A 27,865-nucleotide genomic window follows, 5' to 3' on the forward strand; every position below is an offset into this window, starting at 1 on the left:
TTTTTTTTTTTTTTTAAGATTTTATTTATTTATTTGACAGATGGAGATCACAAGTAGGCAGAGAGGCAGGCAGAGAGAGAGGAGGAAGCAGGCTCTCCCCGGAGCAGAGAGCCCAATGCGGGGCTCAATCCCAGGACCCCAGGATCATGACCTGAGCGGAAGGCAGAGGCTTTAACCCACTGAGCCACCCAGGCACCCCCAAGCCTCACTCTTAATCAGCTTGGAGAAATACGAGTCTGTCTCTGTCTTTATTGACACCGACTTATACTCTCAGAGTTCAACTTCTCTGCTGTCAAGCAACCCCTGTCTCAAAGTATTAAAATAATAGGGCTTCAGATAATAGGGGTTTCTAATAAACCCCAACAGTTTCCTGCCTCTGAACCTATTCCCTCTTGTCCAGTAAGAGATATGCACCCTTTTCTCCCTACTTCCTCTGCCCGTATTCATTTACTGGGCCAAGATTTCTTAGGAAAGTATCACGCCAGAATTTCTTTCTCCTAAAAGGGAAAAGTAATTGCAGAAGTTGACAGTAAGATAAAATAAAGCTGAGGGCACCTGGGTGTCTCGGTTGGTTGGGCGACTGCCTTCCGCTCAGGTCATGATGCTGGAGTCCCGGGATCGGGTCCCGCATCGGGCTCCCAGCTCCGGGGGGGACTCTGACCTTCTCCCCGCTCATGTTCTCTCTCTCTCTCTCTCTCAAATAAATGGATAAAATCTTTAAATAAATAAATAAATAAATAATATAAAGCTGAAATGCCAAACAGGAGACATTAATGATCCTTTGGTGTGTTTTCTTTTCTTTTCTTTTTTTTTTTTAAGATTTTATTTATTTATTTGACAGACAGAGATCACAAGTAGGCAGAGAGGCAGGCAGAGAGAGGAGGAAGCAGGCTCCCTGCTGAGCAGAGAGCCCGATGCGGGGCTCGATCCCAGGACCCCGAGATCACGACCTGAGCTGAAGGCAGAGGATTTAACCCACGGAGCCACCCAGGCGCCCCTTTTGGTGTGTTTTCTGTGCGTTGTCTCTGATGGCGATGTGATTGAATCTGGGGACACGGATCATTCTTTCCTATCAGATCAGCTACCATTTACTTTATGGGCAAAATCCTCAGCTGATATTGGCAGAAACACTGTCCACCGGCCATCAAGATTCAAAGAGATCCCTCAAAACCTCTTCCCATAATGAATCAACACCGTCTACGTAAAGAGGACCTTCAAGGCATCGAGTCCATAACAGACGATGACTATTAGGCGCTCATTATTCCTTGTATGAGTCACTGTTAACACCCCCATTTTACCTGTGAGAAAACCCAACAGCCCAGGATGGAGATCCGCCCGGGACCTTTGAGCCATAAATAACACTGTCATCCCTCCCCTCCGCCCCCCCGTGTTCCCAACCCCAGTGGGCCACTACCAACATCCATTCCCAATGAAAGCCAATGTTTCACTGCAATTGACCTATGAGGTCCTTTTTAATATCCCAACTGATAAGGATAGCCAGTAACGTGTTGCCTTCACTTGAAAGAACGGAAATACAGCTGGACAGTAATGCCCCAGGACTTCACAGAGCATCTCATCTTAAAAGCTGATTTGGAGGGGCACCTGGGTGGCTCAGTGGGTTAAGCCTCTGCCTTTGGCTCAGGTCATGATCTCAGGGTCCTGGGATCAAGCCCCGCATCAGGCTCTCTGCTCAGCGGGGAGCCTGCTCCCCATCCCACCACCCCCGTCTGCCTCTCTGCCTACTTGTGATCTCTCTCTGTCAAATAAATAAATAAAATCTTAAAAAAAAAAAAAAGGCTGATTTGGATGATGGAGAGTTGTCTGTGGGGGCGCCTGGCTGGCTCTGTCAGTAGAGTATGTGGCTCTTGATCCTGAGGTCGTGAGTTCGAGCCCTGCGTTGGTCTTAGAGATTACTTAAGGAAATAAAAATCAATTAAAAATTTTAAAAAGCAGATTTTCTGCAGGTTCTACTTCATTAAAATATGTCGACGATTTCCTTCTCTGGTCCTCTCCTCAAACTTCTTCACAGGAATACAACACCCATCTGTTAAAACTTTGGCCTTGAAGGGACATAACGTCTCCAAAGGAAAACCGCAGCTGGCTCAAGTTTAGGGCAGACACATAGGGCATCTGACGTTGGAATAAGGGCTGTGGACGTACCAAGATGGAACCCCTGCTTAAGGCCGACAGATGAACTTTGGACACCCATTGGCAATTTATAGGAAACTCCTCTAACCAAAGCAGATTTTTCAGGGTTTACTGATGGTCCTTTTTTTTTTTTTTAAGCTTTTATTTCTTTATTTCAGAGAGACAGAGGGAGGGAGAGAGAACATGAGCCAAGAGGCAAAGGGAGCGGGAGAAGCAGACACCCTGCCGAGTGGGGAGCCGGATCCGGGACTCGATCCCAGGACTCTGATCATGACCTGAGCCAAAGGCAGACGCTTAACCAACTGAGTCACCCAGGTGCCCCAGTCTACTGATAGTTCTTATTTAAAGGATGGTGATGGTAAACACCATTACTATCCCAACCCCCTTGAAGTCACTGAGGTTGCTAGCCCCACAGGATAAGTTGTAAGCCAAGGGTAAAACCAAAAATATTTATTCTGATCATTGGTGTGCCTTCCGGGTAACTCATGACTTTGGAAAATTATGGAAACAACAAGGTGTCCTTATCGCCAGTGGGAATAATGTTCAAGATGGCTCCTATGTCCAAAATGTATTAAATGTCATACTTTTGCCAGCTTCTCTGACTCTTATTAAGGTTCCTAGGCCCTCCAGACTGAACTTTTGAAGGATCAAAGTAACCCAACTTGATGATCTTTCCATCAAAAACGCCATTCTCAAAAAGACCAATAGCCAAACCCATTATAGTCCAAAGGGATATTCTCTCAAATGGTAGTTTTGGAAAAATTGACAAAAGACACCCAACATTTGGCCCCAGAGAGGGAAAAACAATATTGGAAAAGTATCATTGTAGCTTCAATAAAAAGAACTCTGGTTTGGACCAAATAATAATGAGCCCTACCAGAAATTCCAAAATTCCCACTACTTACAACCGTCTATGCATTAAACCACTGGCCTACTGACAAGCTGATAGCATTCATGAACCAACATTTGTGGAGAAAAGTTCCTAAGGCCACAAAAAGCACCTCCCTCATTTGTCCTGGGTGTTCAAAGGATAATCCAGAGAAGCCTGTTCATATAAGTGGATTTCATCCAGGGGCACTTGGGTGGCTCAGTGGGTTAAAGCCTCTGCCTTTGGCTCAGGTCATGATCTCAGGGTCCTGGAATAGAGCCTCGAATGGGGCTCTCTGCTCAGTGGGGAGCCTGCTTCCCCCTCTCTCTCTGCCTGCCTCTCTGCCTACTTGTGATCTCTCTCTCTCAAATAAATAAATTAAAAAATATATATTTTAAAGTAATCTCTGCACCCAACATGGGTCTCGAACTCACAGCCCTGAGATCGAGAGCTGCATGCTCTCTGACCGAGCCTGTGTGGAGCCCAGAGATAAGAAGTCTCTGAAATGTTGCTGCTCTGCAAGGAGTTACACTTTTGCTTCATGTTGATACTTACACTGTATCTTCCCAGTGCACTGGATTGGTTCTTTCCATGTGCTTGTGCAATATTTACTATTCTGCTCTTGTGGCTACTTTAAGCAGGGACTTCCGGGAGCCATCCAGAGCCTGGGCTTGCCTTCATAGGGAGAAACTTTTCTTCCTTAAATTGGAATTAAGAGCCAAGAAACATTTTCAGCTGGCTACCTGCCGACCCAGCATCCTGGTTTAGAATCAGCATACAGTTCGAAATGGCCATGTTACTTTTGATTCCGTACTTGCCTATCAGTCTTTCATAAAAACAATGTCCCCAGTTAAGTGATGCTAGCTCGACCCTTTAAGATGACCTCCAACGCCCATAACCTGGAGAAGACGCAGACCTCAGAGGGGAAGTACCCGAGAGTTCTCCCTCCTTTCTCTCTTTGTTACTCGAATATGGTCCGAAGTGGTTTCCAGCTGCTATGCACTTTCCTTCCAGCGTGGGTCCTCCCAGGCCCTGAGGGACCAAACCAGTCTGTACAAAATACCTAACTCTTGGTCAGCGATGCTTTCAAGGAAAGATTTTGATCTCAAAGAAGGAAACGTGAAAATTAATGAAGGGAAACCTCCCTGAAGTGGACCTGGAATGCTGGGAAAGGAGGCAGGTGGGGGCAGTCCACCACTCCGTGTGGATTACAGGGAAGAATGGTCAGTTGCAGTCCCCAGCAGAAGGACCTCAGCAGGACAGAGTCATCGGTTATAGGGCCCCAAACGGAAAGAGCCACATGTGGCATCTTCTAGAAGAAACTGACCACCTCTGCCACTCAGGCAATGAGAAAGGGAAATGTCATTACCCTGAACTCTTGCTTCGCTTTAAATGGACTTTTGTTCAGAACGAGCCTTCCCAACTTCCTTCTTCTTCCCCGTAAAATAGTGTTCCTCTCCTTTGCTTGTTGGACTTGCCTACCGTTTTGCTGCAGCTTGCTCGTCCTGGGTTGTAACCCTCTGCTTTGCCCAAAGAGACCCATTTTTGCTGGTAAAATAACTGGCAGTTTTACTTTTAAGGTTCATGGGGCCAAGGACGGTACAAGTAAGATCTCTGACTTCCCACTTTTGTCTAGATCAAACCTTTCACCACCATTTCATTAAGGTGGGTCACAGCTCCCCGGGAGGGAGGACGAGGCGGTGGAGGAGGAGAGGAATCGATGAGGAGGAGGGACTTGTGGGAAGGGAGAGCGGCTCTGCTAAAGGTCCCCGGGACCACAGCAGGACTAAGAGCTAAGGGGGCTGCAGTGGGGCGGGAAGTGAAATTGAGCCCAGCGCTGCTTTGGGGCATCTTCTCAGTACCTTTGGTGCGGAAAGGCGGGTTCCTGGCTTCTGAGCGCAGACCTCCAAGGCCTGGATCAAGCCCGGGTTGTGCGCCAGCCAGGGCGGGAGGGACCGAGGAGCAGGTGCGCAGCTCCGGGGGCAGCCTCCCTCTCCGGAAAACAGCCCCGGCCACGCCCACACTGGGCGCTCCCAGGCCCCAGGGACCCCGGCCAGCTGGCAGAGACCCCCTTCCCCACGCCGCCTGTGCCAATGGCGCCGAAAATGTGGGGAAGTCAGCCAGTGTCGCGCAGATCGTGATTTGTACCGCAACCCCTGCCGGCCCCAGACAATTAACTCGGGGACGGTCAGGGACGAGAAGCGAGGGGCGGGGTGGCAGGCCCCGCCCCCACTTGGCACCCCCCACCCCGAGCCGTGCGCCACGCCCGGCCGAGTCCTTCCTCCCCGGGCGCTCGGCGAAGGTGGGAAGTGGGGCCACGTCACTGTCCCCGGGCCGGGGGGACGGCGGCTCCGCCCCTCCCACCCCCGCCAGAGCTCTGGGCACGGATCTAAGACTCACCGGCCCCAGCCCGGGGCCAGCCCAGTCGCCGCCGCCCGCCCACAAAGCCACACGCAGGTGCAGGCGCTGCCGAGGCGCGAGCCGGCAGAGCGGAGCCGTTAGCGCGCGCCGTCCGTCCGTGCGTCCGTGCGCCCGTCCGTGCGTCCGTCCGCTGAGGCCTCCGTCCGTCGGCGCGCAGCAGCTCCGGCCCAGGCCCAGCGGCCACGGCCCCTCGTCGTCCCGCACCCTGAGCCGCCCGGCAGAGCCGGCTTCGGCGCGCGGCAGCCATGTCCATGGGCCTGGAGATCGCGGGCACCGCGCTGGCCGTGATGGGCTGGCTGAGCACCATCGTGTGCTGCGCGCTGCCCATGTGGCGGGTGACGGCCTTCATCGGCAGCAGCATCATCACGGCGCAGATCACCTGGGAGGGCCTGTGGATGAACTGCGTGGTGCAGAGCACCGGCCAGATGCAGTGCAAGGTGTACGACTCGCTGCTGGCGCTGCCCCAGGACCTGCAGGCGGCCCGCGCGCTCATCGTCGTGTCCATCCTGCTGGCCGCCTTCGGGCTGCTCGTGGCGCTGGTGGGCGCCCAGTGCACCAACTGCGTGCAGGACGACACGGCCAAGGCCAAGATCACCATCGTGGCGGGCGTGCTCTTCCTGCTGGCGGCCGTGCTCACGCTGGTGCCGGTGTCCTGGTCGGCGAACACCATCATCCGGGACTTCTACAACCCGCTGGTGCCCGACGCGCAGAAGCGTGAGATGGGCGCGGGGCTGTACGTGGGCTGGGCGGCCGCCGCGCTGCAGCTGCTCGGGGGCGCGCTGCTCTGCTGCTCCTGCCCGCCGCGCGACAAGAAGTACGCGCCCACCAAGATCCTCTACTCGGCGCCGCGCTCCGCCGGCCCCGGCACCAGCACCGCCTACGACCGCAAGGACTACGTCTGAGGCGCGGCCGCGGGGAGACCCCAGCACCCCCCTCGAGCGGGAGCGCCCACCGGCCCGGCGCGCAGCCTCCCGTCGGAGACCAGCCCACCCCACGTGCCGGGAGCTCTCGCACTGGACTGGGAGGGACCCCCACCCGGCCGCCCCTTCCCCACCCCCCCCGCACGCCTCTCCCCCGATCCTCGCCCCCACCCCGGGCCCTCGGGTCGGGGAGCAGGACCAGGGCGCGCGCGGGGGACCGGCCCGCACGGACAGTGAAACCTTGTTCCTCCGGAGCGCGGGGCTGCGGGGGCCGCGGCGCCTGCCCAGCCCCGTCGGGCCGCAGCCCCGAAGCCCGCGTTGGGTGGGGACCGGCTGTCTTGAAAAGGGCCAGTGGGTATTTTTCAATAAAGGCCTTTCGTTTTGCATTTGCGGGCGCCTCCTTGTCCTGAGAGCCGAAGGGCGTCCGCCTCCCTGCGGATCGCCCCCCACCCCCCACCCATCCCCTCCCCGCCAGGGTTGGCCTTGGCTGGATTCTGCTCACGGGGCACCCAGGAGTGAAGCTCAGAGAGGGCAGACGTTGGGTAACGGAGAAAGCAGGGTTGGAAACTGGGCTGGGCGCGCCCCAGGGGGCCATTTGGCCTCCTCACTGGGGATCCGGACCTTGAAGGCCCAATCTCGAGAGGCGGGTATGAGCCGTAAAGGCCTGCTCAGTGGACAGAGGCGTGGGGGAGGCCGGAGAAGGGTGTCCGGGGCCTCCCTCGCTAGCCTGCACTATCTTGGGTCTGTACTCCTCCTCCTCCCCGGCTGGCTGCCCACCGAGTCTTCCCTCTTCGTATGCTAGAGACGTTCAGTGCGATGATTTCATACTGGGAAGAGGAAAACAAAAAGACCTATTGTTTTTGTAAAACACCGCCTCAAAAGTAAAGCCGGGCAGGATCTTCTCAGGGGGAGGAGAAATGAGAGAGGGGCCTCGTTTTCTTCCCAGGCCCCTCGACCAAGAGAGAGAGGGGACTCCGGACCCTCTTAGGGCTTGAGTTTAACCAGGCTGGGAAGCACCTGTGTCTGGGAGAAGGCGCAGGAGTTTCAGGCGGTAGGAAAGGGGGCCTGAGCCGCAGACCAGGAAAAGAGAGATCGCCCACAGCTGGACAGATAGCTTGGTGCAAGAGAGAAGGGGATGAGGCCCAGGGGCCCAGAGGAGGCCAAGTCATGGAGACTCCCATGTAAAATTACAAACTCTTATTCTGGTGTCTCTGGGAGTCAAGGAAAGACACACCTGGTCAGATTTATGCTCTTAAATATTTTTATTTTAAAAAGTTTATATATGTATGTATGTCTCCCACAGCGCCTGGGGAAGCGGGATTCAAGGAGGGAGATGAAGGTGGGGAAACCATCCAAGAGGCTCTGTAGCCATCCCTGTTGAGACGGTGCAGGCAGAAAGAAGTCAGGGGCCGTGGGGCCTGGAGCAGGGCCTGGTGGGGGCTGGGAGGAAGCAAGAAGTGTGGAGCTTGAGAAGCATCTGGATATGTGGAGTGACGGACAGAGGGAAAAGTTAGGTTAACCCCAATTTTCTGCCTTAGGTCACTGATTGGATTGGCGGTGCCATTTACCAAAATAGGAGACCAGGTTCCTGGGGCAAGCCGATGGGTTCAGTTTTGGGTGCGCGGAGTTTGGCAAGCCCCGGGGGGAACCTCCAGGCAGAGACGTCCAGGAAGTGACAGGACATGTATAGAGACCTGGGACTCGGGAGCGGTAAATGTGGCTCTTGTTGGCACACGGGTGGCACCCGAAACCAGGAGAGTAGATGAGGTCAGTCTAGAAACCAAAGAGAGAAAAGGGTCAAGAGACGGGCGTCGGCAAGGGTGTCCGAGGTTGCGGAAGTGGCCAGGCCTGACACGGCCTAAAGAGAAAGCCGGGGATTCAAAGCATCAAGGTGGTCCCTGGCGGCCTTGGCAAGAGGTGTGGGGGCAGATGGGGTGGGCAGAAAGGCGAGCGAGAGATGAGAAGTAAAATCAGAGTACATAGACCATGAGTCCAAGAGCTTTGCTTATAATGCGAGTTTCGGCCAAGTTAGCAAGTTGACAGGGAGCGAGGGTCAAGGGACAGGCATTTGGGCTTGGGGAGACTTGGGATTATTTCCAAATAGATATTGTATCTCAAACTGCTTTGCCTGCAACAAAGCTAAAGCAGAAGGTCCCAGTGGCCACCAGAATTTTCAGTAGAATGCTCCGCTCGGCTGCCCCAAAATTCTCTAGTTAGAGAAAACCGACACGCTGTCACCCTTTATGACTCAAGGAAGAGGAAGGAGATTATGGCTTTCGGTCGTTCTCTGTAGGATTCCGGGAAAGCATGAGGGGTTGGGGTTGGGGTCCTGATTAGTCTTTGGGGGACCAGTCTTCTAGCCTGGAGTGTGGGGCAGGGGGGAGGAAAGGGGTAGAGTGACAGTGAGTATGAAGGGGAGGGGATGAGTGATGGAGACACATCCTAAGAGAGCTGGAGAGAAGGGGTGTGGGTTCAGAAAAGCAGGACTCATTGGGGCCTCCGTGAGGGGAGGACGGGGCTCAGTGATGGGAAGGGGCTCAGTGGGGGAAGGGTCAGAGGGGGAGGAGGTTCAGCAAGAGGAGGGGAGAGGGAGGGAACCGAGAGAAGTTTCCCCGGGCCTGTCTGGGATGGAATTGGGGGTGGGGTGGGGGGTCAGAAGGGCTAAAGGGGTTGCATCTGCCTTAAACCCCCACAGTCTCGGGCCCTGGGTGAGCCAGGGGATGACAAGTGGGAACTGAGGGTCATGGAGTGGGTTCTTTGTCCCAGGGAGCCCTGGACGTGGAAGCAAGGTTATTCATTTACCAAGAGCTTCCAGAAGGCAGCCTGAGCATAATGCCTTCCGGCCACACTAGGACAGAGCTGCAGCCTGGGGCCCTGCCGCCAGCCTGCCCACCGCAGCCCACCCCCCAGGACACACACACACACATACACACACACACACACACACCCTGGTCTGGCTTTGGGCGGGGGGGGGGGGGGTGTCTCCCAACTCAAACTCTTCTCATGCTTTTTGGAGTTCAGGGTCTAAAGGGGGTGGTAGCACTTGCGGGGTACAGACCGCAAGCTCAGGGGAGTCTCACAGGAGGGATCCAGGAAAACCACAGGCTGGAGGAGAGACTGGGAGTCAGTGGTTTCTAGATCCCTTCCTTTTCCTGGGTGCCGTTGAGCGCATGCCTTCCCTTTCTGGGTCTCCCTTTCTCCACCATTCCAACAAGGGGTTGAACCAGAGGACCCATGAGGGCCCCCATGTTTATCCTTGCCACCCCCTGCTGCAGAAAATTAGGGAGAACCGAACGGGGCCAGCTGAGCAGGGCAGTTCACGCCTCTGGGCCTCAGCTTTCTCATCCACGAAATGGGTATGATACTAGCATCGGGCCATGTGGAGGACCAGCGGAGCCATCCTCCGGGTTCCCCAGGCGGCCTAGTCTCACCCCATCACAGCACCGTGCTGTGTGGCTTCTTGTCAGACCTCTCCAGCAGGAGGTCATCCCCCAAGGTCAGGGAAACTGTCCTGACCTTCTATCTGCCCGCAGCACCCCACGCAGGCCAGCACCCGTTCGTGGAAAGAAGGCCCGCCTCTGTGCTTTTCCACCTAGCCCAAGGCGAGGCACACGACAGGACCTCTATGAACGTGAGCTGGTACTGTTAACGCTTTGGTCTACAAAGCCAGGCAGGGGTCTGGGAACTTGAGGCCAGCGTCGGGGTCATGAGAAAGTCCTGGGTTTCTCCAAAATCCAGAGCCCTGGACACCCCCTGCCAGGCCCTGCGGCTCTGTCCCACTCCACCTCCCACCGTTGCGCCGCGGGGCTGCCCTGCTCCTGCCACACCTGTCCCAGCCCTTCCTCCTGCCGAGACCAAAAGCCAAGTGCTTTATCAAACAAACACAGCATTTATTGTGGTTCCGTCAAGGTCTGCGGCCGGCCTGCGGGAACAGACAGTACCTTCCTTCTCCCTCCCCTAGCAGGGCTCCAATAAAGGTCATCTGTGCCAAGACAAGGAGGCTCCGCAGAGCAAGTGAAGAGAGCAAGAGTCCTGCTGGGGTGACGGGCTGAGCGACCTTGGACAAGTCACCCGCCGCATCTCACTCTCAGCTGTACAGGAAGCCATATTGTCACTGATCCCGTCCTCGTCCCCCCCCCACCCCCAAAGAACCCTGCAAGGCACGCATTGCACGATGAGGCCACCAAGGCTCATAAGGTGATGGGACTAGGCTGGTGGCCCTGCCACGTCCTGCCAAGGACCAGCCTCTCACCTGCCAACCTGGTCATGTTCTAGATGTGTCCACCTGTCTTCTTCCCACTTGCTGCCATCACTCCAACCAGGACCATCGTTCAGGAGCAGCCTCAAGAGGGTCTCCTGCCTCCAGGCTCCCTCTCCACACCTCCCCACCTGGCTATGCCCCATTCCAGGCCACTCACCTTGGCATAGCCAAGGGACTCCTCATGTGATGAAGTCCTGAATTTAACCACATTGGAAAATCCTTCCAGTCCCTTACCACGCCCCCCCACCCCAATATGCCTCTTAGAATCCTACTCAGACCCCATGGCATGCGTTGAGAGCCTCTCCAGGGCCAGAGCCATGGTCGCCGCCATATTGTCTCCTCTCCTCCCCACCCCAACCCCCAAGGCCCGACTCGTCCGGACATCCTTCAATTCTGCATGAACCCTGCCCTCTCTGGGCCCTGGGCCTCACCAGAAGCTCTTCTCTGTTCTTGGCAATTTCCCCACCCTGGCCTCACCCCTCCTGGCAAGCTTAGAGGTCATTTTGTGTCTTGGCTGAGGGAAGCTTCCCTGACCGCCAGCCCATCCCTATAGAGTGCCATCCATCCAGGACCCCATCTTGGCCTTTGTCGGTCTCTGCCAGAATCCCTTCTCCCTTTCAAACAATCCCACAGCATTTCTCGTCAGCTGGCCATAACATAAGCATAATCGGAACAAAATGACCAAGGCGGGGGAGGGGGGTGGCTCAGTCAATTAAGCATCAGATCCTTGATCTCAGCTCAGGTCTTGATCTCAGGGTCATTGAGTTCAAGCCCTGGGTTGGGCTCCACACCCAGCGTGAAGCCTACTTAAAACACACACACACACACACACACACCAGTGTGAACAAATGTTTCCAAACTACACTATCAACAAAGGACACCTAAAAAGAAAAAAAAAGAAGAAGAAGAAGAAGAAGGAAATTACATTGTCTTCTCAGCAATTTCTCAGTTCATTGACCATTTCTACTTGAAGACACTTTGGAACAGAATAATATGATCTCCCCGAGCCTGATTCAAGCCACGTGTTTTCCTGACTTCGTTCTAGAATGAATCTCTTCTGCATCATCTAGCATGAGGGGCAGAGACTCATAAAAACCAATGATACAGCATCCACGCACATGGCCACTTGCTCACAAAGCCGCCGCTGAATCCAAGGTCTGTGTGCAGGGATCTGAAGATGAGCCATTCCAGCACCTTCCATACTCTGAGTGCTAGCCACAGTATGCCATAGTGGAAACTCACAAGGACCACGCTAACTCACATGCTACCTCCCGGAATGACCTCTGAACTTGTCTTTCTCCTGCCCCTAAACCATCAGCTCTGCTGGGGAGGGGCCCTACGCACCCCGTTCACCTTCGTATGCCCCTGGCTTAGCCTAATGCCAGCACGGAGCTGATGCTCAGTGAATGAGAGACAAGGTTCACATCCAGGGTGCCGAAAGAACAAAGTTGAAGGACTCACACTGGTGGTTTTCAAACCATATCACAAGGCTAGAGTCATCAAAGCAGTACGGTACTGACAAAGAGACCAATGAAACAGAATGAGAGAACCCAGAAATGAACGGTCACGTATGTGGTCAAATGATTTCCACAAGGGAGCCAAGAACACTTAATGGAGAAAGAATCATCTAGTCTAGTCTCTTCCACAAATGGTGCTAGGACAAGTGGATATCCACCCGCAGAAGATGAAGCTAAACCTTTATATAATGCCATATACAAAAATTAACACAAAATAGATCAAAGACCTAAGAGCTAAGCTTTTCTGAGGCACCTGCATGGTACAGTTAGTTAGGCATCTGACTCTTGGTTTTGGCTCAGGTCGTGATCTCAGGGTCATGAGGTCCAACCCTGCACTGGGCTCTGCACTCAGCTCCAAGCCTGCTTAGGATTCTCCCTCCCTCTCCCTCTGCCCCTCCCCCCGCTCTCTCTCTCTGTAAAATAAATAAATAAAATTTGAAACAGCAACAAAAAAAGAGGGGTGCCTGGGTGGCTGAGTTAAGCATCTGCCTTTGGCTCAGGTCATGATCTCAGGGTCCTGGGATTGAGTCCCACGTCAGGTTCCCTGCTCAGCGGGGAGTCTGCTTCTCCCTCTCCCTCTGCTACTCCCCTTGTTTTGTTTTGTTTTTTAATGAGAGATTTTTTTTTAAGATTTTATTTATTTATTTGACAGAGAGCGATCACAAGTAGGCAGAGAGGCAGGCAGAGAGAGAGGAGAAGCAGGCTCTCTGCTGAGCAGAGAGCCCGATGCTGGACTCGATCCCAGAACCCTGGGATAATGACCTGAGCCGAAGGCGGAGGCTTTGACCGGCTGAGCCACCCAGGCGCCCCTCGGCTTGTTCTTGATCATTCTCTCGCTGTCTCTCTCTCTCTTTCTCTTTCAAATAAATAAAATCTTTTTTTTTTTTAATGCTCAGCCTATAAAACTCTTAGAAGAAAACATACAACAAAAGTTTCACAATATTGGACTTGGCACCAATATCTTGGCTATAACACCAAAGGCACAGGTAACAAAAGAAAAAAAAAAATAGACAAACTGGACCCGATGGAAAATTTAAAACTTTGTGCATCAAAGGATACTATGGACAGAGTGAGAAGACAACCCACAGAATGGGAGACAATGGGAGCAGCAAATCATACAGCTGCTAAGGGATTAATATCCAACATATATAGAGAACTCCTGAAACTCAACACCTACAAAAAGAGCCAACGCAAAAACAGGCAAAGGATTTGGATAGATGTTGCTCCAAAGACGATATATGAATGGTCAGTAAGCACATATGATGCTCAAACATCACTGATCATTAGGGAAAGCAAATCAAGACCACGATGAGATAATACTTCACCCTCATTAAGATGGCCACTATAGGGTTGCCTGAGTGGCTCAGGTTAAGCATCTGACTCTAGATCTCAGCTCAGGTCTTGATCTCAGGGTCATGAGATCAAGTCCTGTTGGGTTCCTCTTTAAAAAAAAAGAAAGAGAGAGGGGCGCCTGGGTGGCTCAGTCAGTCAAAGAGTCTGCCTTCGGCTTGGGTCATGATCCCAGGGTCCTGGGATCAAGTCCCACATGGGGCTCTCTGCTCAGTGGGGAGCCTGCTTCTCCCTCTACCTCTACCTGCCTCTCTGCCTACTTGTGATCTCTCTCTCTGTCAAATAAATAAATAAAATCTTCAAAAAAAAAAAAAAAGAAAGAAAGAAAGAGGGGTGCCTGGGTGGCTCAGTGGGTTAAAGCCTCTGCCTCTGGCTCAGGTCATGATCCCAGTGTCCTGGGATCGAGCCCCGCATGGGGCTCTCTGCTCAGTGGGGGCCCTGCTTCCCCCTCTCTCTCTGCCTGCTTCTCTGCCTACTTGTGATCTCTGTCAAATAAATAAATAAAAATCTTTTAAAAAATACAAAAAAGTCAATAAAATATTTTTTAAAAAAGAGAGAGAGATGGCTAATCTAGAAAAAGAAAAAGGATGGAAGGAAGAAAAAAAAATGGTGTTGAAGATGTGGAGAAATTGGAATCCTCGTGCACTTGTTCGTGGGAATGTAAAATGGAAAACAACACGGTGTCACTTCAGAAAATTAAAAATTAAAGAAATAAGAAGAAGATAAATTTAAAAAGTTTAATTAAAAAATTAAAAATAAAACTGCCTTGTGATCAAACCATTCCACTTCTGGGTCTATACCTACAGGAATTGGAAGCAGGCTCTCAAAGACATATTTGCACGCCTGTGTTCACAGCCTGTTCACAATAGCCCAGGAGTGGAAACAACACAACTGTCCATCTGTGGGTAAATGGAGAGCAAAATGAGGTCCACCCGTGCAATGGAATGTGAATCAGTCTTAAAAAGGAAAGAAATTCCGACACCTGCTGCAACAGGGCAGAGATTTTACTGGGTGGACTATGTCCAGAGAGGCATGCACGGAGTTAAGGGATTCTGTAAAGGATGCGGAGGTATCAAGCAACTAACAAACTAGGAGCTGGGAAAAACAAACAGCTCAGCATCTCCCTCTTCATAAAAATTTTTTTTAAGTTTTTATTCATTTATTTGACAGAGAGATCACAAGTAGGCAGAGAGTGAGGGGGAAGCAGGCTCCCCGCTGAGCAGAGAGCCTCATGTGGGACTTGATCCCAGGACCCTGAGATCATGACCTGAGCCAAAAGCAGAGGCTTAACCCACTGAGCCACCCAGGCGCCCCTCCCTCTTCATAATTTTTAAGCGCAAGTACTGACGAAATAGTGGTATTTTCATCATCATCATCCCCATTTTATAGACAGGAAAACCAAGGCATAGAAGCGTTATACTGTTCGCCCAAAGTTCGCACAGGGGATCTGGGGTTTCAGCCCAGGCAGTCCAGCCCACTGGAGCCCAGGCTGCACGCCCTGCCTCTCATTACTGCTCCCCCCTGGGCTGGGGAAGCATATATTGATACAACAGTGTTAAAGGGCAATCTGGCCATTTCTATAAAATCAATCAAATAAAAGCCCCTTATAAAGACCCTCCGACACCCAGAAATTCCATTTGCAGATAACTTTGTCCTGCAATACAGAGCGTGCAAGGGTGTGCGATACTCGTTTTCCTCATCCTCGGGTACCGGCCGTTCTGGGGACAATTCCCAATTAGACGAAGCCAGTCATGGTGGCTGATCTCTTTCGCTCCACGGTGACTGGTTTGCAGTGCGCATGTGACAGCTGTGGCCAATGAGACAGGAGGGAAGTTGGGGGTGGGCGGCAGGAAAAGGCTTCCACATTTTCTAAGACAGCATCCTGACTTTCCTTGGATGGGCGGTAGTGTCTGGAATTCTATCGCCAACTTGAACCCCAGAGAGAATGAGCCCAAGAACCCATGAGGCCCACGGTGAGGACATCGGTCTGGAGAGGTGGAACGTGGAGCCCTGGAAACATTTTCTGCCTGGTAGTCGCTGTCGGCTCCCTGGGACCTCACCCTCCTTAGATCTTATTGCTTAAGCCTGTGTGACTTGGGGGTCCAGCCTGAGATGTCCTAACCAGTACCTACGGGCTGCTGTTTAAAAAAAAAAAAAAAAATCCCAGGGTCTTGGGATCGAGCCCCGCATTGGGCTCTCTGCTCCGCGAGGAGCCTGCTTCCTCCTCTTCTCTCTCTGCCTGCCTCTCTGCCTACTTGTGATCTCTCCCTCTGTCAAATAAAGAAGTAAAATCTTAAAAAAAAAAAAAAAAGAGAGAGAGAGACAGTTCGACATTGGAACAATGAGTACATCATTGATAATCTTAAGGGACTATGACTTCTTCAAGTGTGTAAATGATATGGTGGTTTTATGTTTAAAAAACCAACAAACAGGGGCACCTGGGTGGCTCAGTGGGTTAAGCCTCTGCCTTTGGCTCAGGTCATGATCTCAGGGTCCTGGGATCGAGCCCTGCATCGGGCTCTCTATTCGGTGGGGAACCTGCTTCCCCTCTCTCTCTGCCTTCTGCTTGGCCTACTTGTGATCTCTGTCTGTCAAATAAATAAATAAATAAACCTTAAAAAAAAAAAGAAGAAGAAAGAAAGAAAGAAAGAAAGAAAGAAAAGAAAAGAAAAGAAATACCTTCTTTCTCTTGCCAAAAAAAAAAGAAAAGTTTTCTTGACTTCACATTTCCGAACAAAGACCATCCCAGAGGATTTTGCCTCCTCTGCTCCCACGTGCCAAGCCTCTCCTGTCTGCTCCTACCCCCGCTCCTTCAGCACTCCAAGCCGCTCTTGGCAAGGTCCCCAGTGGCCTCTGGGTTGCCATGGCGTACGGTCACTTTTCTATCCAGAGCTGCTCACTCTCGGCAACTTTTGACATAGGTGATTGCTTCCTCCTCCTCAGAACCTCAGTTCCCCTGCCCTTTGGGACCCGTCCCTCCCCGTCGTCCCTCCCCTAGCCCTCCTCCTGCCACTGCTCTGTCTTTCCTCCTGGGCATTCTTCTCTTCCTCTGATGCTCTGGTGAACCCTTTGATTGTCTCACCCATTCCCACGGCTTTAACACCCTCCAGCTCGCAGACCTCTCCTCCCAGCTCCCCATGCAGGCGTCCAGCTGCCTCCTCGGGTGCCGTGGAGGTGGCGGGGCACAGTGGTTAACGATGGCGTGGCCCCTGGAGCCCAACCATTTGGGACCGGATCCCGGCCCTGCAGCGTCCAAGCTCTGGCAGTTAATTAACCTGTCTGTGGGTCAATGCGTTTAGCTCTAAAGAGGGACCGACAAATAAAATAATACAGCTCTTATGAGGATGAAATCAGTAAATAGATAAAGCACTTAGAACGGTGTTTAGCACATGGTAAGCACTCGACAAATGCTGACTGTTACCAGTATCTCACCGGCAACTCGACCTTAACATGCGTCGAGTAGGACTCTAGATTGTGGGACATCTGGGTGGTTCGGTCGGTTAAGCATCTGACTTCTGCCTGGGTCGTGATCCCAGGGTCCTGGAATCGAGTCCCGCATCAGGAAATCCTTCCTCAGTGGGGAGCCTGCTTCTCCCTCTGCCTGCCACTCCCCCTGCTTCTGCTCTCTCTCTCTGTCTCTCTGACAAATAAATAAATAAAATCTTAACAACAACAACAACAACAAAACTCCAAAATTGTCCCTCCCTACTAGTACCTTGTAGGGGGTGGAAAGTTCCTCGCCAGCCTTCCCCAGCTCTGTAAACAGCACAACTACCTGCCCAGGTGGTCTGTCCAGAAACCGAGGAGTTGTCCTAGACCCCCCACCTTTCCCTCCCCATCGTCCTCTCTACCCGTCCAATTCTTCATCAAATCTTGCTGATTCTAACTCCAAAACATATGTGATATCTACCTTTCTCTACCTCCATGGCCACCTCCCAGCCAGAAGTGGACATCGTGTCCTAACTGGACAACCTCAGTAGTGCCCAAGCTGATTTTCCTTCCCCTCCCCCATGTGCCCTTCAGTCTGTCCCTCCATGACCTCAGGGTCATGGGTGCATATAGGACCCTTTCGGGTGCATAGTATGCACCCAAAGAGTCCTATAAAAATGCATGTCTGTCCCTCCTTAAACCCTTCCCCAGCTCTCGTTTTTCTTAGAATAAAAATCAAATTCCGTACCAGGCTCCCGCTTGGACCACCTCCAGCCTACCTACCTCATGCCTTGCTCCCCTTGCTTCCTCTGTGCACCGCAGGGCCTTTGCATACACTGTTATCACTGTGTAGGACACTTCTCCCCTGGCGTTCATATGACTGCTTCTTTCTCATCCTTCAGATGTCACCTTACCTGAGGCCTTTCCTTACCATCCTACTTACTATTGCCAATTCCAATTACTAGCAAACACAGCACCCTGCTCACTGAACTTATCACAATTTATACTTACACACTTATTTGTTTACTTCTTTGCAGCCTGTCCCCCCCTAATGGAGAATAGAAAAGTAGGGGATTTAGGGTTTGGGTTTTTTGTGTTGCTTGAGGAACAGAGCCATGTAATCACCATATCTCTAGCTTTAAAATTCATAGTTGACATTAAAAAAAAGAAAAATCAGACCACCCGGGTGACTCAGTCAGTGAAGCGTCTGACTCTTGATTTCGGCTCAGGTCGTGATTTGGGGGCCGTGGGACCGAGTCCCAAGTTGGGCTCTGCCCTCCCCCCCTGCTTGAAGTCTCTCTAAATAAATATATAAATAAATAAATAATTTTTAAAAATTCATACTTGGCTTTAGCATGTGTTCAGTAAATATTTGTCGAATGGATTCTTGGATTATTGATTTAAAGAGAGAGTCAGTTGCGGGCGGATGTGCATGGTATTGTCACAATTATGAAAGTCAGTCTCTAGACTTAGACATATAGTGCCATGATTTCTGTGATGCCCGGTTCCGGCCCGGCAGTGGGAGTCACGTTGAACTTCAGTCCCCCTGGGTTGGGGCCACAATTCCAGGATATTCAGCAGGCCCAAGTTTGTTTGGGATGGGGGGAGGGGAGGTTGGTGGCTGGACGAAGGACAGGTTGGACAGTATCCAGCCCTCAGGGAACAGTGGTCACTGCTGAGACACTGTCATCTTGATTGAGTGGCCTCTTAGGTCCTGGTACTGTGTCTGCTTTGGGCTTGAGACCGGGGAGAATGTTGCAAGCTCCCTGTGGTTCTGCCAGCCCAGTAGACCCCTGAACTCCCTCTCTGGGGAGCCTGCCGAGGAGCCAAGAAGTGGGCGACAGACGCCCCTCCCATTCTGGGCCAAGCTCTGGTCTCTGCAGAGGAATTCCCTTCCCCTAAGGGCTTGGGCTCCTGAAACACACAAACCAGCTTTTCTACTCTTGGGTCAGCCCTATGCATCCCCAGTAGCAATGAGCACGGAAAAGTAGGAAGATGTAGGAAGGAACCAACTAGATGAACCCAGAAATACATTATATGCTTGGAAAAGAGCACGCTGACTGCTGTGTAGGGAAATGGACAAGGAGCTGGCCACCCCGGGGAAGGGATGGGGTCGTGGATTTGGACAGCAGAGAATGGATATCAGAGTTATTTGGAAGATAAAAATCCATAATAACTGGGGGAGGGATTGGGTGGCGGCAGGGGAGGTAAGGAAGATGCACCTAGAAGGATTCCCAAGATTCTGCCTTGGGAGAGGGGAGGGCTCTGCCATTGCACGTGATGTTCCCAACTTCCGGAACACCCTCCGCGTTGTAAGCCCTTCACCTGCCCCGACTCCTACTCATCTTTCTGACCTCCATTCGAGCATCACTTCTGCGCATTGGCACTACCTGGCCCCAGGGCCAGAGGCACCCCTCCTTTCTCTCTCCGCCTTCCTTTGCATATTTACTGCATGTGCGATTACACATCTGTTGGTATCCTCCCCACCAGACCGTCAGGTCTGTGAGTGGATCTGGGGTCATCCTTGCAACGGCAGTGCCTAGCACATAGTAGGTGCTCAATAAATAAAGGGTCCTGAATGCAGGCGGGGGGGGGGACGGGCTGCAGTGTCCCCTGCAGGTTGGTGTTTTTCCCAGGGGAATGGAGTGGGCTGGGTCCACCCACTCCGCCCAGCCCGACACCCAGACACCCAGACTCCTCACCCCCCCTACTTTAAGATCTATGCTTTCGAGGAGGCTGTGACTGGGGGTACAGTGTGCCCATGGGTCTGGAGGTGGGAAAAATGTCGACAGGGTTGCAGCCAGCAGGACCTGTGGGCCTTTCTGGAGGAGAGGAGTGAGGGGAGCAAAGCTGGGGACGTGAAGGTGTGTGGCCTGGTGGGAAGCTCAGAGGGGAGGGAACGTGGGGAGGGGGTAGGGAGGCGGCAGAGAGGGGACCCAGAGATGTTCTGAGCCCTGCGCACTCCTGGCCTTCTATCGATGGCCCCAGGGACCTCCCCCACCTACTAGGAAGAAAAAAATACTCCACACCATCCACTGCTGTGTGGTTCCTGAGTTTCTCGTCTTGCTCATGGCTGTGTCTAGAAAGGTGCACACTTTCTCCAAAGTGGCTGTTATTTTTGAAAGGACGAAGGAAAGAGGGAACGTTCTGGAAGTGCTCGGTGAGTCTGGGGGAGGCACCGGGATTACCGCGCCCCTGTGGGAAAGGCGGCAGTGGGGATTAAACAAGGTAAAGCCCAGAAAAGTCCCGGCAGCTTAAAAAACACAGGATCCAAATCTGAGAAGGCTGAGTGGCCCGGACGGGAGGAGGCTGGGCGGGGAATCACCTAGCGGCCCCCCGGGGAAGCCTCCAGGGGTCTCCTGGGAGCCCCGCCACGGCACCACGGACACTCAGGCCCCACCCGGCCAGCAGGCAGGAATTTGCCCTGCTGACCTCCCCTGGCACACTCCTGTCACCATGGCGACCAGCCTGGAAACAAGCGGCCCGATTGTCCCTGCTCAGCGGGGCAGGTGAAACCCCGGCCACGTGACCGATACCGAGCCAGGTGCGGCGACGGGACACCCGCCGCCTCCCCGTCTTAACCCCTTCCGCGCCGCCGCCCCCGGGGCGCAGCGTCCCTGCCGCCGCCGGCCGCACCCGTTCGGGGGCCCCCGGATTCCCAGCCAGAAGGGCGGGGACTACCGGGAGCACTGCACTAGGAGTCAAATTCCTGGGAAGGAATTCGGGTTGGGCCACGCACGTGCTGAGCGGCTGGAGCTGGGTTATTCCCCTCCCGCGTCTCCATTTTCTCAGCAGTAAAATGAGGATGACAACACCCTCTCGGTTCACAGGGACCTGGGGACGGCTGGGAGCAGGGATGCTGGGGACAAAGACTCCCAGGGCGGTCTCATTCACACCCCTTTGCCCCCTCCCCCACATGACCTCAGCATATCAGGGGCTCCAGAAGGCCTCCCCCCCCCCACCAAGGGCTGGACACACACACCCCCTCCAAGAGAGAGACCCTCACAAACCAGTTAGGAGTTAGCCAGTTCCTAAACAAGCTGGGAAAGGGTGGGCAGCCCCCATTTTGACCCCTCCCCAACACACCAACACCAGAGTCGTTCCCAGGTGGCCACAACCCCTACCCAGACCCCACCGCGCGCTCTGAAGTGGAAACCTCAAGCCAACTGGTTTTTCCGTTTGCTCCCAGACCCTAGCGAGCCACGTGATGGGGCTTTGGCCCGGTCTCAGGAATGTCTCCAGACTGCTTCTGCCACAAACCCAGGGCTCTGAGCAGATAGTCCAGGGTCATGGGCCAGGCTCAGGTTGCCTGGCTAGACAGTAGGCTGGGGAGGAGGTGGAGGGTGGTTTAAAACCACATTTGGAATATTAACCTTCTGAACCACCGACGTTATGTCCACCCCCTGCCTCTTCATCCACCAATTCTAGAAAAACACCGGGCTTGATGTCTCCTCCAAGGACCCCTCCCATGCCTTGGTCCAGCCCCCATCCAGGGCTCAGATGTCCTCATCACTCCCCTAACGACTATTCTGGCAACAAATCATCACACCACCTGGTGTGCTTCGCATCCCCCCGTGACCTCGAAGCCCTTCTCTCATTAGAACTAAACAACTGCCAGTCCCCGGGCTGACTCAAGGTGTGAGCCCTCTTATTGGGCAAGGTATTTTTAACACCTTGGAGTTCAGATGCATCCTACAGGTCTTGACTCCATCAGGCCTGCCCTGAAGAGGGAGAGGCTTGGCTGGTCCAGATGTCATCTCCTGCAAGGGGCACTGACCCAGCCCCTAGGTGGACCTTCACCTAAGCCTCAGCTAGAGCCTCGAATCTCTTCACAATCATTCAGTAAAATGATTACTATTGCACTTTGCCCCAGATAAACAAAAACGTGTCTCCAGTCCGCCAGGAGCTCCCAGACTGCGGCGGACACAGAGAAAGCCAGCTTTGGGAGCATGGGGTAGAAGAGATGAGGTTCAACTGGGGAAATCCGGGAAGGCTTTTGAGGAGGTGGCAGTTATCCTGGACCTCTTAAGCCGTGCAGGAGTTGGGCCCTTGGCTATCCGGAAGGCCCCCGCAGCAGCCAGCAGAGGGAGTCCTGGGGCTGGAAAGTAAAAGGCAGGTGTGCAGATACCCGGGTTGGAGAGTTCATAGGAAGCATGGGTGGAAGGATGGCCGGGGGGGTGGGGGGACACGGACCAAAAAAAAAAAAAAAAGTCACATCAGCGATTCTGGTTCCGCCGCTTGTGCAGCCATTTGCCTCAGTTTCCCCATCTGTAAAGGGCGGGAGTGGAGGGTGCCTGGAGATGCCCTCTCCAGTCGAGGACTTCAGGATGGGGAAGAGGGGCACCACCCGGCCTGCCTGCGCCCCGGCTGGGCAGCACGGCGCCCCCAAGCCGGCGCCCCTCCGCGCCCCGCGGCACTGAAAGTATGACGCCCACCCAAGGCGGTGCGTGAAGGCAGAGGAGCAGGCCGGGTGCGGGGCGGGCGCGGGCCAAGGCTGGGCCTCCTCGGCTCGCCAAGGACCTGCCTCACCGGCGCCCAAAGCGCGCGCCCCAAACCCGGGACGTTCCGAGCGGCGGGGATGGGATTCCCACGCCACAGGACCCGGACTCGCCACGAGGCTTCGACGCCGGAAGGGGCGGGGCGGGGCGGAGCTTCGCCGGGGCGTAACCAGGGAACGAGGTGGCTCCGCCCGGGGCGTGGTCAGGGGCGGTTCTCCCGTCTGCCGGCGCAGAGGCTGAGGGGATAGCGTAATGACGTAGGGGGCGGAGCTGGGGGAACAGACTGTACCCTGGGATTACGTAAGGAAACGAGGGCGGGGGCGGGGTAGTCCGTGCTAGTGGGCGGGGAGAGGGCGGGGCTACAGTCGGAACTGGGCGGGGTCCTGAGCGAAGGCAGGAGGCGGAGCGAGGGGGACAGGCGGCGGTGAGCGCCGGTAGCTGTTCCCGGGCATGCTCCGCTGGACCCGCTCCTGGAGGCTCCCCCTTAGGGGGCTCGGGCCCTGCAGCCTCAGCTTCTCCAGGGTGCCCGTCGCACCCAGCAGCAGTGGCCGAAGCGGCGCCGAGCCGAGGTCAGTCAAGGGCGCCATGTGGGAGGCCGCGCGTCGTTCCTCCCGGGTCAGTCCGGCCGCGGCGGCCCCGCCCCCTCCGTCTGCGCCCGCCCCCGCCCCCGCCCCCGCCCAGGCCGCTCCCGGAACCCCTTCCCCAGCCGGCTCAGGCCCCTCCACCGCCCTCGCGCCTCCCTCCAGGTCGGTGCTGCTTTCCTACAATCTCCTGGACGGAGAGGCGGCGCGCCCGGCCCTGGTGTTCCTGCACGGGCTCTTCGGCTCCAAGACCAACTTCAGCTCCATCGCCAAGGCCCTCGCCCGGCAGACTGGCCGAAGGGTGAGCTTCCGGGAGAGGCGGGGCCCCGCGGAGGAGTGGCCCGTCTCCCTAAGCCGGCCTGGGGAAGGGGGTGGAGGCTGCACGGCACACGGGGGCCCGAGGTGGACCCCGGCCATTCTCATGCTTGCCCCCACCCAGTCCTTCATGTGTGAGAGCTGCCGCGCGCGCTCCACACTGAGCTCAGCCGTCCAGTGGTCCAGTGGTCAAGGGGGCCAGCCCCTGTTCGTTCCGCAGGGATGACAGGGAGCTTGCCACCCTATGCAGGAAGGAGCCCGTCCTTCTGTGCTCCAGCTGGCGGAAATTCTTGGCACCTGCTTTCTCTGGGTGGTCACCCTGCCAGGCCAAACCTTCAGAGACAGGGTCATGCTCCTTGGGCCTTCTCTTCTCTGGCAGAGCAGCCCCAGGTCCTCCATCTGGCCTCCTAGGTCCGAGAACTGGGCCCTCTCACCATCGGGACCGTTTTTCCACTTCGCGATCTTTCCCCAGGCTCTCTACGCCCCTCAGCCCGCAGGAGTGCCATGCCTTAGGCTGTCTGTGCCCTGAATGTGGATGCCGGCTCTGCCCGCCCTCTCTCCACTCCGCAGGTGCTCACGGTGGATGCACGGAACCATGGTGACAGCCCCCACAGCCCAGACATGAGCTACGAGGCCATGAGCCAGGACCTGCAGGACCTCCTGCCCCAGCTGGGCCTCGTGCCCTGCGTCCTCATTGGCCACAGCATGGGAGGCAAGACAGCCATGTTGCTGGCACTCCAGAGGGTGGGTGAGCCTTCCCTATACGGGGCTTCCCCTGCATCCAGTGTGGACCCTGAGTACCCAGCAGTCGACCTGGGACTCAGCCAAGCCTTGGATGGCCAGATTCAGGATCTGGGACCCTGCCTGAGACGCACGGTGCCTGCCATAAGGCCGGTCCCAAGTGTGGTTCTCTGAAACAGCCGGAGCTGGTAGAACGCCTGATTGCTGTGGACATCAGCCCAGTGGAGACCACACCGAGCTCCAACTTCCCATCCTACATGGCCGCCATGAGGGCCGTAGACATCCCAGATGGGGTGCCCCGTTCCTCTGCCCGAAAGCTGGCCGAAGAGCAGCTCAGCACGGTTATCCAAGTAACACACCCATCCCCAGGTGGTGGTGTGGGCTGGGACCTGTGAAGGGAAGAGTGGTGGCCCCAGACCTCACACGGAGACTCCCCTCCCCCAACTACCGGACCCACCCCCTCCAGGACTTGGCCGAGCGTCAGTTCCTGCTCACCAACCTGGTGGAGGCGCATGGACGTTTCGTGTGGAGGGTGAACTTGGAAGCACTGGCCCAGCATTTGGACAAGATCATGGCTTTCCCACCACGACAAGAATCTTACCCTGGGCCAACCCTCTTCCTCCTGGGTGGAAACTCAAAATACGTGCGGTAAGTCAGTTTTAGCGGTGGTGGTGGGAGGGGTCCCAGCCTAGGGATCCTGCCTTGGGGAGGGCTTCGGTTTGGGCAGGGGGTGCCTGAGAATTCAGAAACACCCCTGGGCGTGTGGGCTCATGTGCTCACTTCTGTGTCTCTCCCCAACCTCCCGCTTGGACCCCTTCGGCGCGGCCTTCTCTTCGACGGACAGCCCCAGCCACCACGCTGAGATCAGGCGGCTCTTCCCTCGAGCCCAGATGCAGACTGTGCCCCGTGCTGGCCACTGGGTCCACGCTGACTGCCCCCAGGACTTTGTGGCTGCTATCCGAGGCTTCCTGGCCTAAGAGTTGCTGACGAGAGGAAGCAGGAAACCCCAGGCTTCCAGGCACTGTGGCCCACTCCATGTTTCTGCACAAAAGGACTCGGGCAGGCACCAAGAGAGCGTGAGGGTACGGAGGTGGTCAGACCTCAAGCTTTAATGAATAAAGACGCTGCTGCCAAGGTCCCGGGCTGAGCTCTGTCACCGCCAGCGTCCCCACCGACCCAGGGGGAACCGGACCCAGGGGACCCTCGCAGTTCGGGGGCCCAGGGGGGTGCCCAGAGTGCCTCTGGACTCTTTCCGCAGCTGACTCTCGACCCGCTGCCTCACCAGCTGCTGCATGTCCTCCTGGGGGCGGGAGAGCAGGTTCAGGGCCAACCCTGTGCCCTTTCCCTTCTCCCCGTGGCTCCCTGGCCCGGCTGGCGTTCCCATACTACCTCCCAGGCCTCCACCTCCTGCCTCAGCCTCAGTTTCTCCTCCAGGACCTCCAGCAGCTGGGCCTCCACGGCGCGCAACTTGGCTTTGCATGTGTCCAGCTCGGCCTCCAGTGCCTGCTTCCTGCGGGTGGCGGGGAGAGCAGCACGAGGCTTGAACCCCGCGCGTCTGCTGTGTGGCCACAGCCCCCTGCCTTGTGACAGGGTGAGCGCTTCCGTGGCTTTCCTTGCGGGAACACCTGACTTCTCACCTCCTCTCCTCTAGCAGGACAGAACCCTGAGGGTGAGCCACCCACTGCCCTCCCAGCACCCCCCAACCCCCGCAAGCATCTGCCTCTCACTTGGCAATGGCTTCATCCCGCTCCTGGAGGACTTGGTCCAGCGAGGGCTCTGTCTGGGCGTCCCCCAGTGCTCCAGCCACTTGGGATTCTGGGCTCTGTTGTAGGGTGACACAGGAGGGAGTGGGGATCTAGAGCTTGTCTAGTTGAGGTGTCCCGCTTCTGGGCCCGGCTGCCCTTCCCTTGGCTCTGATGCTAATGTCAGCAGGGGAGGGGGCTGGAAAGTTCTCTTCCTGCCTCCTCCCCCATCCCGTCCCCCACCGCATCTCCTGGGCCTCTGAAAGTCATGCAGGGGGACTGGGCCACGCTGAGGGGTGGCAGCTGTGGCCCCCGCCTGGCACAAGGCTAAGCAGAGGGGACGGGGCGTTTGGCCCCTCAGGGAGAAAAGAAGTTCCCACCCAAACCGCAGGAAAGAGACAAGGTGGTTTTCAGAAGGACACTTACCCCTCTAAGGGCCCCAGGACAGAGAGCGTGGCCTGGTGACTGGGACTCTTGTCAGTGGGGTGGGGCAGGCGGACTACGTAGCCCTTTGCCCTCCCTTCCGGGCGAGGCACTCCCTGTCAGGCTCCGCCCTGGGCTGGCTGGCCGGGCCCCTGTCTCCCCTCCTGGATCCTGGAACCTTCCTGCGGGGCCCAGAGCTTCCTCAGGTCCTTCCTGTACGGTCACACTCGTCCGTCCCCACAAGGGGGCGCCCCACCCACGCCGGGAGATGAGAACCGAGGGCCAGAGCCAGGACGGTCGTGCACACTGACGGGCGTGGGTGCCCCAGCACCCCATCCCGAAAGGTTGGCATCTTGGCATCAACCACGCATAGGACCAATCTCAGCTTAGCAGAAAACAGAAGGGAAAAAGCCTAACCATTCCTGTAGACTCTTAACATCTGGGATGTCCATGCTTCCTAGTAACACAGCTGGTCACTCCTCCAGGATCCCCAGCGTTCTGATCCTGGAGCCCGGCGGGGTCTGCTGGGGTGGGGGAGGGGTCGTCTAGGTAGCCCAGGCCTCCCCCCCACATTCCCCCCACTTCTCCCCACCCCGGGGTGCTCACTGAGCACACCAGTGACGTCAGAGGTGTAAGAGAATTTGCCCCATTGAGAAGCCTCTCCGGCAAGGTCATGTCTAGGGGATTAGACCCTAAACTCCGCCTTAAACACAAATATTTCTCCCAGGCCCCCCTGCCAGACATGACTCGTGGGTGCCACTGAGACACGGGCGCGACCAACAGCTTCCTTGGTTGAGCCCCGGGCAAAGAGGTGAGGTCGAACTGTACCCCCAGACACACCCTTCTGTTGAGACGGAGTCGCTGTGTTTTGAGAGTCTGATCTGTGCCGTGATCCAGACAGGGCCCAGGGACCTGGTCTCAGGGACCTCCGAGGCCAGCAGGGATGAAGCATAGATACAATCAGAAAAGAATGTCAGGGGCTCCCGGAACAGTAGGAGCACGAAGGAGGTCACAGGAGGTCACACCCAGCCCAATCACAGGAAGTTCCCTTAGGAGCTTGTCCAGAATGAACCCTGCAGGCCAGCAGGAGTCAGTCAGGAGAAAGGCATTTCTTTTAACTTTTTAAACTCGAAACAGTTTCAAAACTGCTCTTCAGTGTCCAAAAAAAATATCCTTTTAGGGTAAAAAAAAAAAAAAAATCTAATACGGTATCAAACATTGTACCCAGTCGTCACATCTCTCTGGTCCCCCTAGGTCTAGAACAATTTGTGGCTTTTCTTTGAATTTCGTGGCCTTGACATTTTGAAGATTACAGGGAAGTTATTTTGTAGACCATCCTCAAATTCGGGCTTGTCCACGCCTTCCTTATGATTAGGCCACTGTTAACCCACTTTGGGCAGAGACATCACAGAAAGGATGCTGTGTTCTCCTTTCTAATATCGTTTGGAACCATGACTGGTGGGACCAAAGCTGTGTGCTTGACCACAATTAATAAGCACTGGGGAAGGGAGGTACTTAGAGACTATGACACATCCTTTCCCTTACCCCACTTTCACCCATAGGATTCAGCACCCATCGATGTTTCTTGCCCACATTAATTATTACTACAGTGGTTTGCAAATGGGGGCGCCTGGGTGGCTCAGTCCATTAA

General features: G+C 55.0%; 2 protein-coding genes across 5 annotated transcripts; both read left to right on the forward strand.

Annotated features, from left to right (window-relative positions):
• Nucleotides 1–5,451: 5,451 nt before the first annotated feature.
• On the forward strand, nucleotides 5,452–6,737 carry CLDN3 (claudin 3). Its single transcript, XM_080830934.1, has one exon. It carries the CDS (start codon nucleotides 5,683–5,685, stop codon nucleotides 6,337–6,339), a length of 657 nt encoding a protein of 218 aa, XP_080687060.1. The 5' UTR covers nucleotides 5,452–5,682; the 3' UTR covers nucleotides 6,340–6,737.
• A 16,049-nt stretch (nucleotides 6,738–22,786) lies between these two features.
• Nucleotides 22,787–27,375, forward strand: ABHD11 (abhydrolase domain containing 11). Of its 4 annotated transcripts, none has more exons than XM_080831032.1 (6): nucleotides 22,787–22,981; nucleotides 23,159–23,294; nucleotides 23,879–24,052; nucleotides 24,229–24,399; nucleotides 24,516–24,697; nucleotides 24,894–27,375. In XM_080831032.1, the coding sequence occupies exons 1-6, from the start codon at nucleotides 22,863–22,865 to the stop codon at nucleotides 25,024–25,026; spliced, it is 915 nt and encodes a 304-aa protein (XP_080687158.1). In that variant the 5' UTR covers nucleotides 22,787–22,862; the 3' UTR covers nucleotides 25,027–27,375. The 4 variants fall into 4 exon arrangements, with proteins under 4 accessions (XP_080687158.1, XP_080687160.1, XP_080687159.1 ...); XM_080831034.1 differs by having other exon boundaries at nucleotides 22,790–22,981; nucleotides 24,516–24,675; nucleotides 24,894–25,179; XM_080831033.1 differs by having other exon boundaries at nucleotides 22,798–22,981; nucleotides 23,879–24,020.
• Nucleotides 27,376–27,865: the final 490 nt, after the last annotated feature.

The sequence above is a fragment of the Martes martes genome, assembly GCF_963455335.1.
Source record: "Martes martes genome assembly, chromosome: 18".
NCBI classification, from domain to species: Eukaryota; Metazoa; Chordata; class Mammalia; order Carnivora; family Mustelidae; genus Martes; species Martes martes.